General features: G+C 36.6%; 1 protein-coding gene and 1 long non-coding RNA gene across 6 annotated transcripts in view; one reads left to right on the forward strand and one right to left on the reverse strand.

The window, feature by feature from the left end:
* Positions 1 to 3,871, reverse strand: part of LOC116557736 — a 4,781-nt gene extending 910 nt beyond the window's left edge. The window contains exons 1-2 of the long non-coding RNA XR_004271666.1: positions 3,560 to 3,871; positions 1,525 to 1,845 (exon numbers count right to left, since the gene is read on the reverse strand). This is a non-coding gene — a long non-coding RNA (uncharacterized LOC116557736). The remainder of the gene's footprint in view (positions 1 to 1,524; positions 1,846 to 3,559) is intronic.
* Positions 1 to 12,042, forward strand: part of BCAT1 (branched chain amino acid transaminase 1) — a 111,981-nt gene extending 99,939 nt beyond the window's left edge. For all 5 annotated transcript variants that reach the window (XM_032287312.1, XM_032287327.1, XM_032287302.1 and 2 more), the window contains one exon: positions 5,445 to 12,042. In XM_032287312.1, the coding sequence (XP_032143203.1) occupies positions 5,445 to 5,486 (42 nt within the window). In that variant the 3' untranslated portion in view covers positions 5,487 to 12,042. The remainder of the gene's footprint in view (positions 1 to 5,444) is intronic.
* Positions 12,043 to 14,127: the final 2,085 nt, after the last annotated feature.

The following is a 14,127-nucleotide window of genomic DNA, read 5'->3' on the forward strand; positions in this document are numbered from 1 at the left end:
ACACACACACACACACACACACACACACACACACACACACACACACACAATGGAGTACTATTTGACCATAAAAAGAATGAAATCCTGTCATTTGCAGCAACATATATGGAACTGGAGGGCATTTTGTTAAGTGAAATAAGCCAGGGACCGAAAGGCAAATATCATACATTCTCATGCAGGTGCTAAAAAAGTGGATCCCATAAAGACAGAAAGTAGATTAGAGGTTACCAGAGGCCGAGAAGGGGAGTGGGAAGGAGAGGATGAAGGAAAAGAACAAGAATATAAATGTATTTATTACCATTAAGCTGAACACTTAAAAATGGTAAAGATAGTAAATTATATGTGTGTATTTTATCTTAATTAAAATTTAAAAAATTAGGAGTTTAGAAATGTTTAAGAGAAGTGTGCCCATAGTGATAAGAAAGAAAGACCATTTTGGAAAATTTTCTTGAACAAATTTTATAGTATTTTCTTAAACAAATTGTACATTCTAGAGCGGTTAATATACCAAGTAAGATTTCAAGGTTACCTCTTCGAGATTGTACAATTGTGCCACAGCACTCCACTCCAGGAAGGAAGGAAGGAAGGGAGGGAGGGAGGAAAGAAGGGAGGAAAGAAGGGAGGGAGGAAAAGAGGAGGAACAGAGTGAGGGTGGGAGGTGCCACTCACTTTTTAGAACAAACAGATCTCCTGAGAACTCACTCGCTATCATGAGAACAGCAAGGGGAAGGTTTACTCCCATGATCCAGTTACCTGCCACCAGGACCCTTCCTCCAATATGGGGGATTTTAATTCCACATGAGATTTGGGTGGAAACAGTGGTCCTGAACTAAAAACAAACCAAATGTGCCACAAATTGTTAAGTAACAAAGGACCATCCCTTCAAAATCAAAGAACATGTCTCAGTTATTTTATGCCTGTGTCCCTGGAACCTAAGGTCTCAAAATTACTCTCTTACAAGATGGCAAATTGAGACTGTCAGCCAAGCTACTAGCTTGTCTGTTTCTCTAAGAAAAATAAATTTCAGTAATTATTAAGGAAAAAACATAGAATTACATCATGTTTTACATCTGATTTCTTTTGGCATTGCATGGAAGCATGGATGTTTTCTACAAAGTGCTCTGATAAATTGAAGAAGAGGCCAGCAACAGCCACCAAAAAAGCCTTCAAGATTCTTGCCAGTTTGGCCCAGGGGAAAAATTCTCTCATAACCACAGATTTGAGTTTTCAACTTCTGTTCTTCTGTATATGAGTAATAATCTCTGAGGTTAAGTATTCATCCCATTTAGCTACTTATCCACATAACTCCCTGGATCTTAGATTGCTCTATAAATACCTCCTAAGAGATGAATTTTTCAAATAAAAGTTTCTTTTTTCCTTTTTATTTAAAGCAACAAAGAAAAACACATCTGTGTTTATATTTAACCAAACTTGAACTTGGAGAGCACGTTCCACGTTGTCGGCATGTTTCTTTTCTCTGCGGTTAAACTCCTTACTGTTCCAGTTACTCACCATCATACTCACCTTTGCTTCAGCCACGTGGGGTCCTGTGTTCTGCAAATGTGCTCTGTTCTCTGATGCGTCCAGGTTTTGCTGCGCCTCTAGAAATTTCTCACCTGGATAAGGCCTTGGCTATCCTCTATGACTCATTCCTTTAGGAACCTTCCCTCTGTCCAAATACACGTTCATTCACTTGAATGCTGCTTCTTCCTCCAGTTTCACAGTGCCGTGGATGATCCCATAAGGTCTTTAAATTACATTATAATGAGTCACGCACTTGTCTCTGCTCTAGGGTTGTTTGGATTGTTCACTCTCTTTTTATACCTCCAGTGTTCAGCACAGATCCTGGGGTATAATGCATATGCAGTAATGTTTCTTGAAGGAATGGAAGGGCAAGTGAACCACCAAACAAATGCTAAAGAATAAAAAATGTATTGCACTTGTATATTAACACATTCTGAGAAGAGATGAGAGGAAGCTCTTGAATAATGCCAAATTATTTCTTAGAGAACCTGATTTAGATTTTTTTCAAAATGAGATACATGTTGGTACTGCTGTTCTAATCAAATAAAAGGTAGAGTCTGGGTTGAAAGTATGGGGGGAGCATGTGTGAACCAGCACTGCTGCTGTTGAGGCTCTGTAAAGTGGGAAGCAGTGATTGCAAAGATCCAGAGACGGACATCTGAAGCATAGGAAAGGGGCAGCTTGAATGGGACAGGAGCAGGGTCTGCATTGATTGCAGGTCAGCAGATAGAATTAAAAAATATTTGTTCTCACTAGTGGCTACAGTTTTGTAGGCACAAATGACTATTAGTGGTTATTGTATTTGTCTTGTTTTCAATGGAGCAGCTCCGTGACTTAGTTACATAAGAAGTTAAAAGTCCCACCCCTTTCCCTGCCGATGTTCTCAGCTGTCCGCTGTGTGCATACAAACTTCATCTCTAGATTGCCCTGGTGTGACTTAGTTCCTGGACCACCTTCCCAGCACATCCTCTTCCATGTGTTACAGGATTACAAAGCTTTGCACAGCCTTTCAATAGGGCTTAGAACAAGAATGACAAATTGCTACCTGGTAGGCGGCACTGACTATATTTTTTTTGGTATTGCATAGAGTGACTGCATGACATGCAGGATGTGCTTTGTTTTGCCAGGAACTTTCTGTTGAATGTAAAAGCCATTTAGCAAAGGCCATATGAAATTATCTGCCTTATGTACCTCGAATGTGAAGTAATGAACTTGTCATTAGTCATGTTTTAGTTTAGTGTTCTAGCTGGAACTTACAAAAGATTAAAATTCTACACATTTCATTGAGTCTTCCACATGGACTCCAAATACCATCCCACAGGCTCGACCTGACTTGCCATGTTGCTTTGACACCATCTCAGAGTTCAATGAACAAAACGAAGTAAGTGTGACTTACAGCCGGCCTACCAGACATTGAAGGTGTGAGCCTGCCCGGTTGTTTTGTAATGACAGCGACAAGAGTATAATGACATCGTAGTCCGTGAAGACATGCTTTCTCTTTTTCCTCTCTCTCTGTACACTTACTCTTAAGGAAATAATATGATTCCTATTTCTGCTTAAATCTGCCATCTCTACTTAAAATTATTTCCCCTTGAAAAATTAAATTGCATTATCCATCAGCCAAATGAAAAATTTGATTACTAAATGTCTAGTTCTAGACATTATGAATTACCTGTAATATCACATTTCTTGGGCACTTCTCAGAATGTTGTGATTTTACATAAAAGCATAAATGACAGAATGAGAGGAGTAAAACAGTGCATATTATGTGGGTTCGTAGAGTCATATGTTGCCTACGACTGTCATTGTGATCAAAATTGATTTTTGATCATTTATAAAACTAAAACAACTAATTGCAAGCAAATTTACTTTAACTGATGAAATGCAAGATGAAGTGACAGTAGTCATGAATCACAGTTCTGTAGATCTGCTAAAATGTCAATACACTGACACTCAATTGTTATTAATGGCAAAAGTGTTTAATATATTAATGGGAATCCAAAGAAGGGAAATAAAATACATATTTTGCCCTTACCTTAAGTCATGTTGACACCATACATAAATCAGGTAGAATTTGAAGATGTTTCATCCAGCATTCGTCATGAAGCAACAGAGTCAATAGTGGGTGGTGACAGTCTGTAGGCAATGCTTTCTGGTGTGGATTATGCAAGAAACTTACAGTCATTTGGCTTCCTTTCTTCTCCTTTTTATGTAAACTACAAGGTGGTAGGTAGACCTATTCTTGGCTGCCAGTACTTTTACCACTTGGATAGATTCTGCTCTCTGAGGTCTTTAAGAGAAACACAGCACATGTACAGTGTGACACAGGATAAATAAAACCAGACAGAAGCAGAGAACTGGGCTTGTCAAAATTAAGGGTGACCTAGAGCCTTAGTGTCCTTACATGCCGAGAAGCTAGGATTAAAATTCATTGCTCTTTACACTTGATTTTTATGCAGCAGAACTTTCTTCAAAAGAGATTATTCTGGAATCCCAATATACAAAATGGATAAAAGTAGGAATATTCTGAAGTAAAGAAGTAAAATCCAGAGCCCCACTTATTTGAGTCATCTCCTATGTTTTAGATGGTCATTAATGTTGTTTCTAGTTCAGAAATTCTGATGTTTTATATTAATTTAAACTAAAGTTATATTATGACTAGAAGAGCCATTTCATGTGAAAATAGACATGGTCTGAGTAATTAAGGCAAACTCACAATGATAGATTTAGTGGCCTGATACACTGGGTTGGAAAGATCTGTTCCAAGTCAGTCTCCATACACATGGCTCTCTGAACACGTGGAGAGCAGTCCTGGTGGTGGTCAAGAACATGGAATCTGCTGTGAAAGAGACTTTAGTTAGGGTCTGGGCCCTTCCATTTGTTAACTGCAAACTTGAGCAAGTTACTCAATCTCCTTAATATTCAGTTTTCTCATCCATAAAATGAACTGATAATGGTACCTTCTGTGTACAGTTTCTATGAGTATTAAATGAGGTAATAAGCCTGTAAAACTCTTGGCATGATGACACTGGCATACAGTAATTGGTCAGAGTGAGAGCTTATTATAAACACAGCCATTTTTGTTGAATGACTGACCGAGTGAATGAATTAATATAGAACTAGCTTTCTATTCGTGTTGTATGAAATATCTCTGTTTCATTTAATTTCATTTTAAATGTTAAAATTCAGACTTACTTTTAAAGCAAAGTATTTGCTGATGCAAAGAATCAAATTCTGACCATGATACATATGTGACATAACTTTTGAAGGAATAAGAAAGATGCTAACATAGCATGAACAACTGATTTAGAGAACAGTCTTTGTTAAGATCCATGGGACTTGTCAATTTCATATTTTTGTTTATGAACATAAAACGCTCTAGTGTATGTCAGAATCACTTGATGCTTGCTGAATCGCCGGTTGCTGTGACCCATCCCCACAGTTTCTGATTCCGTCTGAGATGAGGTCGGAGAATTTGCATTTTTAACTTGTTGCCAGGTGATGCTGATGCTGGTGGTCTGGGAATACACTTTGAGCATCACTTTTTCCAAAGTAAAAGTCACAGCTGTAAAATAATTTAACTTGATGAGAAATGATAATGAGAAGGCATGTACCTAATAGATAAAGGACCTATACCAGCTATGAATTTGAGGTCAGCAATAATTGTAAAATTTGTGATTCTTTTCCGGTATTTGGTTGTTTAAAAATCTCACTACGTATGCTTTTATCATATTTTTTTTACGTGGTGTCCTCTTTTCCTCTCTTTCTCTCTAATTCAGTTTTTAATATGAAAATGTTTTCTTTTGTTGTTCAAAGCAGAAGTGAACCTTCTGTGTAACCTTGGTAGTATTGTTTGTTTGTAAGCTATTTCTGCCCTGTTAGTTTTTGTACTGAAACATGTTTTCTTGCTTTTGTTGCAGTATGGACGAGAAGAGAACAACTGGACAATTGTACTATCCTGAATGGAAAATAGAAGATACCAACTGTATGCTATTGGGACAGACTGTTGCATTTGAATTGTGATAGGTTTCTTTGGCTACCTGTTAGTAGTTGTCATAATGTAGTTTGTAGTATCAGTGTGTTACAAGAGTGATCGTTTCTTCATGCCAGAGAACATGAATTGCAATCATCAAATGGTGTTTCGTAAGTTAGTAGTTGTAGCTTACCTTACCTTAACCCTACCTAGAAAAATATTAATGTAAGCCATATAACATGGGATTTTCCTCAGTGATTTTAGTGCCTCCCTTTGTACTTCACTCAGATACTAAAACAGTTGTTTTTTCTTTAATATAAGTTATATTTTGCTCCTCAACCAAATGCAGTTTTTTGTGTGTTTGAAAGCTAATTGGAGTAAATTTCATAGGTTACATTTCCTGCCGCCTATCTTTATCTTCACAAAGCGTTTTCTTTTTTTTTAAAATCAAGGCTTTTAAAACTGCATTTCCTCCTATCACAGTTTTCTGCACACCCTCCAAGTCCATCTTAAGGTAAATATCTCTCTTCTTCCTGATGTCACAATCTGAGCATACCCTGTGCATTAGGAAGACCTGAGTGCATTTTCCACCATTGTCCTTTTCACATGATATTGTAGCTGGCTGGCTGTCAGATGACTACAAGACTGAGGGTCTTGTGCCATACAGATCTTTGTATCCCCAATGGCTGACACACAGTAGGTACTGAGTAAACAGTTTATATAATGAATGAATGGACATTTTGCTTCTATAGAAGTGTACCTTCTTTGTTTCTATATTATGAAACCTCTTTGTTAGAATTTGTGATTGATTCTGACATTGTATAGATTTACCTTATATGGTCTTTATTTTCCATGAGCTACTAAGTCATTAGAGATACTCCAAAGCATAGTTTGGGGAATCTTTTCATACTGACTGTGTTGGAATTGTCTTGAAATTGAAGATATATTTCTAGAGCATGGGACTCCAGCCCCCAGGTCACAGGCCACACAGCAGAGGAGGTGAGTGGTGGGCCAGTGAGAAGCTTCATCTGTATTAACAGCTACTTCCCATCATTCGCATTACCACCTGAGCTCCACCTCTTGTCAGGTCAATGGCAGCATTAGATTCTCATAGGAGCGTAACCTGTTGTGAACTGTGCATGCAAGGGATCTAGGCTATGTGCTCCTTATGAGAATCTAATGCCTGATGATCTGAGGTGGAACAGTTTCATCCTGAAACTTCTTCCACCCCACAGTCTGTGGAAAAATTACCTTTGACAAAACTGGTGCCTGGTGCCAAAAAGGTTGGGGACTACTGCTCTAGAGAGAGGTCATGATATCATCCCAACCAAATGGAAATGACAAATATTTATGTTAAATGTTAATTGCAGAAATAAATCTTTTTTTGGGTGAGGGGTAGGTAACAAAGAGACATACTCTGATTTTTATACTCTGCTTTTGCAGGTGCTCTTTTCTTTAAATGGAGATTTCATGAGCAAGTGGTTAGGATACAGGGAGAGCTATTATGGGTGATATTTTCCTTGTCTAGGAGCTGTGAGTTAAAATTACATCCTTTCTTGTTTATCTAGGGGAAAGTCAAATCTTGACAGAAAACATTTTTCCTTGGAAAGTCAACTCCCAGACATTGCATTTTGGTTTTCCTCAGTCCTCATAACTTTCTTCTTGCTGAACATATTTTATTCTCTTTTCAGAAAAGGAAAAAGAACATTCTAAAAGTTTGATGCATTGGAAAAATTTCCTTGAGGCATTTAGCAACGCATAGCAAATGGGCTTTGATTCTTTTCCAAAGCTTTTAGCCATAAGGTCTTTTACAGACAGGAATAGTAAAATGAAAATTGAGAAATATAAGATGAAAAGGAATGGTAAAAATCTCTTTGAGGGGCTTTTAATTGGTGATCTGAAGTCTTGGGAGAGGCTGTTCTTTTCAGGCCTGAGGTGCTCTTGACTGTCTCCTACACACTGCGTATCCCAAGCAAGCATTCTAAGGGTGTGCTTTTGCCTTGGTGAACTCCTTTGACCTAATTCTTAATATAGTAGTCTGGGAAAGACTTGCAGGTAATTTCAGCTGTCAAGTGGTACATAGTAACTAGCTTTCTATTCCTATGAGAAATGAGAATTATTTATTTGCCATGAATACATTTTATACTTTGCATCTCCAGATTTTTTATGGCAGGACATGCCCATTGTGAAGCTAGAGAACATTATGTTTGTAACATTTCTTTCATAAAACCTTAAGAGCATTTTTAAGCCCTTTCCATCAGACCCAGTGAAAACTAAGGATAGATGTTTTTAAAAACTAGAGGTCTCCTGATACAGAGAACACAATCCACCATTGTCATTCAAGTAATAAGACAGGAAATTGACCTTGATGCTTTCTTGTTAAATAGATTTAACAGGAACATCTGCACATCTTTTTTCCTTGTGCACTATTTGTTTAATTGCAGTGGATTAATACAGCAAGAGTGCCACATTATAACTAGGCAATTATCCATTCTTCAAGACTTAGTTGTCACACTAATTGATCATTTAAGGCATAAGATAGTCTAGCATTTGGAACATGTGAAGCTAATCTGCTCAAAAAGATCAACAAATTAATATTGTTGCTATTTGCATAATTGGCTGCAATTATTTAATGTTTAATTGGGTTGATCAAATGAGATTCAGCAATTCACATGTGCATTAATATAAACAGAACTGGTGGCACTTAAAATGATAATGATTAACTTATTTTGCATGTTCTCTTCCTTTCACTTTTTTCAGTTTTTTCATTTTCAGACCAAGCTTGTCAGCTTTTTCGAAAACGCATCAGTAGAAACCAGGATTTTAAAATGAAGTATCGAGACAAAGGCAAAACCTGAGCAGTTCCTAAAAAGATTTGCTGTTAGAAATTTTCTTTGTGGCAGTCATTTATTAAGGATTCAACTCATGATACACCAAAAGAAGAGTTGACTTCAGAGACGTGTTCCATGCTCTCTAGTACAGGAACGAATACATTTATAACACCTGCTTTAGCCTTTATTTTCAAAAGCGCAAAGGAAAAGGGAAAGAGAAATAAGTGACTGAGAAGTCTTGTTAGGAAATCATGTTTTTTTTCCTACCTAGTAAACATCCTTTATTCTTTTCTTAAAAGATTGCTATAAGAAAAAAAAGACCAGAGGCAGAAGCAGGCAGCAGCAAGAAGCAGAGTGTAACATCAGTTAGATGGTGGCATGCAATGTCCGCTCTCTTGAAGACATAGGAAACCTATGTTATATGCCCTGGGTTAAAATTCTTCACCATATTAGTTTTCCTGCTTCATAAACTTGCACCTAAGCAAGTGGTCTTGCTTGACTCAAATCCAAGCACTCTTGAACATTTGAAGGCAATTAATGAGTATATCATAGTCAAAAGAATTATAGGAGATTTTATTAACGCTGCAGTTTCAGTTCTGCTTTTGGGGAATTGTGCTGTGAAAGCAGCTGCCTAAATAAGCTCATTTATTTTCTACAGTCCCACTCAGTGCTCAGTCACTATATTCTGTTTCCTCTTTTTTCAAGTTGCATGTTTGATTTCCCCTTATGATTGGGAAAGATGAATTTTCAGCAGAAAACAGCGTTTGTTCACTTTCAAAGAGTGATAGCTTCTAAAACATTTACAGCGATAAATATTCGTCAGAGGTACCAAGTGAGGCTGAAGACTTATGGGTTAGAGAAACTGCTTATTTCACGCCTTGATTCTAAAATGATCAAAGTACTTTTTCTTATAATGTGGATTTCTTCTTATGTGGCTATGCAAAAACTTCAGTTATAATGCTAGCAGGTAATTTTAGTGGATGTTTTATAACAACTGTCACTTTGTTTTGCCACATATAGAGTCTGTTCAGCTATCTATTTTCCAGATACCTCCTCATGAAAGTAGGCAAAGGGTACCAGCTTTTCAACAAGGCTTATCTATTACTTGACAAAGATCATGTGGACTATATTGGCTCAACCAACAATAGAGATTAGGCATTTAGTTTTAAGAAATAAATGACATGTAGACATTACCCTCATGGAGTTTATATTCTACTACTTGAACTGATTGTAGCTATAAAAGCAATGGTTAGATCCTAAGAGAGGAAGGCCAGAGGGCATCTCTTATCGAGAAATCAATGAATAGTTTCTCTCTTTTTATTTTGAAGGCAACTTTATCCTTCTTTAATTCCTTCCTTTCCTCTAGTACAAAACTACTTAATAAGGATGGTGTTTAGGTTAGCGCTCACACCACTCCTGATGTGGTGTGAATTACCTCCTCTTTCTTTACCATTTACTACCGCCCTAGGACATGTGTTGACTGCATTTTTTTGAAACAGTGTTGAGTTATGTTTGTCCATCTAATAAATTAACACCACAGATTAAGCATTCTTGGTGATTTTCTTAAACTCAAAGCCAGATTATATGGAAATAAACAAGGAAAATGACCCTAGAGTGAATTTTTCTAGAACATATCTATTATGAACCATGCTGTTTAAAGTGTTAGCTTGAAGGTGATGGATCTGGCTATTTAGAAAATAACTTTAATGTAACCACAATTTTGCACAGTATGAGGTTTTAAATGTATTGAAAGAGATAAATTTTTATTATTACCAAAATGCCCTTTTAAAGATTCAAAGGTAGAAGAAAGTGATATTTTTCCTCTTCAGCATACATACCATGATAAAAAGACTTCTCAGATGTTAAATTTGGAGAGGTTGATAATGAAACATATCACAGAGTACAGTAGTTATGGTAGTGTTTGTGCATAAATAATTCCCTGAGGTCAGACATATATAAACATATTTGCTTTAGTAAATGATAAAGTCATGAAATCAGTCTTAAAAATTGAAAGGGGAGGGATGGGGGAGAAAAAGAAGAAAAAAAATTGAAGTGCTCTTTAAAATCTGCTGGATACAGGTATTGAAGTTTTAAGTTATCTTATTCTGTCTGAAAGAGTACTTTTTATTCTACAGTAGACTCATTTAACAAGGCCTATAACTTTAGTTGCATAATGTTCAGTTTATGTAATCTACTGTTGGGATGGTAAGAATTGATGTAGCCTGCGGTATAGGAATGAATTAAAATATAGTTTCACCGGCTTTTTTCTACATATCCACCATCAGAATGGCTAGGTTTGCTGTTGCTCACTCTTGGATTATGGAGAAAAATTTAATGAAAGATTATATCAGAGGAAGAACAAGTGGAGGTGGAGAAGAAAGGAATCATAGAGGGGGAAAAAACAAAACATATTTCTGTGTTATCCACAGGAGCTTTTTCCTTATTCTTTCAAGCACTGAGATCTTCAACTTTCGTTGTAGTTGCTAAATACAAATAATGCTGCTAGGTAGTGACCAAATATAGCGAACACTTCATCAGATATTAGAATTAGGCCACACTATTGAGGTTATAGTCTGATGGTTGTGCTACATAGAAACCACTTTAGATTACTATCAATTTGGACTAGACTTTATTTTATAACTGCAGTCAGTAATATCTATTGTGCCATTTCTTCAACCATTTTATTCTAAGATTCATGAAGCGTCTTGAGGCCAAATAAAAGAATAAGTGACAAGGAGCAGACTGTGACTTTTTTTTTTTCTTAGAGATACTGTTGACCGCTATCCCCCTATCCTGATAGGTGGAAGGTTTACTGAATTGGAAATTGGTTGAATATTGGTTTTTAACTAAAATGTGCAACAATACATTGCAGCTTCCTCCAACTCATTTCCTGTGATCATTAAAGTCATTCTCAGGGTTGAGAAAGGAATGTAAATATCTGTCTCAATTTGTACTTCGCCGATAAGTTTTTGAAGAGTACAGATTTGAGTCATGTCTTAAAAATAAGCTCACAAATCTGGGTGTATTGCTAAGTTCTGCAGATGTTTCCCAGGGTGACTTAATAACAATGAATGATTCTGCAATATACCAAGCTACCTAATACATGGAGCTGGAGCTCAACCCACTGTTTTTAAGAATCTGCGCTTACTTGTGGCTGAGGAAAAATAAGTAGTTTGAATTTTTAAATTAGAGCTTGTAGATAGAAACAGAATATCAACTTAATTATGAAATTGTTAGAACCTGTTCTCTTGTATCTGAATCTGATTGCAATTACTATTGTAATGATAAACCCCAGCCATTGCAAGTCTCAAATATCTTAGCTGTGTAGTGATTCTTGAAATTCTTTTTAAGAACAATTAAGTAGAAAGAAATAAACACTTTCTAAATGAGGCTTGGCTGTTACGAAAGATCATTTACAGGCTATATTAAAAGGATTTTAGTAGCTTAAAATGTAATAATGGAAATGTGGAAAATATTGTAGGTAAAGGGAACTACCTCATTCTCTGAAGGTTTTGTAGAAGCACAATTAAACATTCTAAAATGGCTTTGTTACACCAGAGCCATCTGGTGTGAAAAACTCTATATTTGTATGTTGAAAGGGCATGGAATAATTGTATTTTGCTGGCAATAGACACATTCTTTATTATTTGCAGGTTCCTCATCAAATCTGTAATTATGCACAGTTTCTGTTATCAATAAAACAAAAGAATCCTGTTTGTGTGGTTTCATGAAATCAGCATTGTTGAATGCATGAAGAAATAATGCTTAATTAACATTTTTATGATGTCCCAAGGTTTCTGGTCAGGGGAAATGTAAGATAGTATTTTTACACCAAAATGACATAGAATTGAGAACACCAGGAAGACCAGAAACCACACCACTGGACAGGGTTTAAATGTACTTCCTTTTCACACATTTGGACAAGAAATACAATGGACATTTAAACATTGTTTTTTCCCCCAGTTATGGATTTATCTTTAGTAAAATTTAGCTTTGCTGCTTGAGATTTGCACAGAATGGGCGGAATAGATGACCTCTTCCCATTCATTGTCATAATGGATCTACCTCACTGATAAATACCATACATCTATATGTGGTTAACTAGCTCAGAATAAAATAAAATTTATAAAGTGAAAGGGCTAGAGATCTTCAATGATGTGTCCCTTTTAGCCAAACCAGACCTTGTAGAAATTGTCCTCAAAAGCACCAAAGGGGAATAAAGCCAAGTGCAGAATTATTCGAGGGTCACATATTTTGTATTCATTTTTTTATAATTTGGCCAAATGATTTGAAGTACAGCAAAACCTAAAGTTTTGCAAAGAGTTCCTGTAAACTGAACTTAAAAATGTCAGAGTGCTCAGTGACCCTCTTCTCCAGACTGTCAACCTGTGAAAATACTGGCCTTTATTCAGCTCTCTCAAGAAGTTACGTGCAGAGTTTGGAAAGTCTATGCAAAGGTTATTAGTCAAGTTCTCTCACAGTGTCAACACTTAACTCCCACAAGCGTGAGAAGGAGAGACCTGTCATTCCTGAGGGTGATGACATACATTAACTGGAGCTTATATAATTTATCAGATAAGACAGCAGTCTCCTTCAGGGTAGAAAGTGTCTTTTCTACATCGATTTAGTACAAAGCCAAAAGAAAAAAGGGGAAAACCTCAAATTTTATAATTATTTTTCTGCTTAGCTGATTCAGCGTGATTTAAGCATTTTTTTCAAATCATGAATCTGATTCCACATACCTGACATATCATATGTGCCTTACATTGTGATAATTTATTTTTAAGTGAAATATGCTATTATAGCCTGACTTTATGTATAGTGGTGACAACTTGCAGGATCACGTTTCTGTAACCAAACAGCCCACAGCCAAGATGTAGATGCTTCTTATGTCTGTAGAATCATCACTGGCCTTGTTCTCTAGCTATGTTTGTATGCAACAGGGACAGCATTGATCGAAACCCATGATTATTTTCTCCAAAGGTCTTTGCCACTAAGCCACTAGGGATTTTGAAAAGTTCATGAGTTGAAACAAATAAATTGAGTTGGAAGATTCATGTTGATTGTATCCCAAATGCAATATACCAGTTTTTGAAGCTGAATTGATTATATTAAAAAGAGACTAAACTGCATTTGTTTTAAAGATAGTTACATGATCAAAAGGTCCTCATCATCATTGAACATGAGATATGTGTAATCAAGCCTACAATAAGATGTCATTTCACCCCAGTTAAAATGGCTTATATCCAAAGGACAGATAATAACAAATGCTGGTTAGGGTGCAGAGAAAAGGGGACCCTCTTACACTGTTGGTGGGAATGTAAATTCTTACAACCACTGTGGAGAACAGTTTGGAGGTTCCTCAAAAAACTAAGCATTGAGCTAGGATATGATCCAGCAATCCCACTGCCAGGTATATGTGCAAAAGAAAGGAATTCAGTACATCAAAGAGTTATCTGCAATTCTATTTTTGTTACAGCGCTGTTTACAATAGCTATGATTTGGAGGCAACCTGAACGTCCATCAGTTGATGAATGGATGAAGAAAATGTGGTACATATACACAATGGAGTACTATTCAGCCAGAAAAAAAAAAGAATGAGATCCTGTCATTTGCAACAACTTGAATGGAACTGGAGATCATTATGTTAAGTGAAATAAGCCAAGCACAGAAAGACAAGCTTTGCATGTTCTCACTTACTTGTTGGATCTAAAAAAACAATTGAACTCATGGAGATAGAGAGTAGAAAGAGGGTTACCAGAGGCTGGGAAGGGTAGTGGTGGTAGGGAGGACAGAGGA

The sequence above is a fragment of the Sapajus apella genome, unplaced genomic scaffold (genome assembly GCF_009761245.1).
Source record: "Sapajus apella isolate SASKATOON/1434 unplaced genomic scaffold, GSC_monkey_1.0 scaffold2, whole genome shotgun sequence".
In the NCBI taxonomy this organism is placed as follows: Eukaryota; Metazoa; Chordata; class Mammalia; order Primates; family Cebidae; genus Sapajus; species Sapajus apella.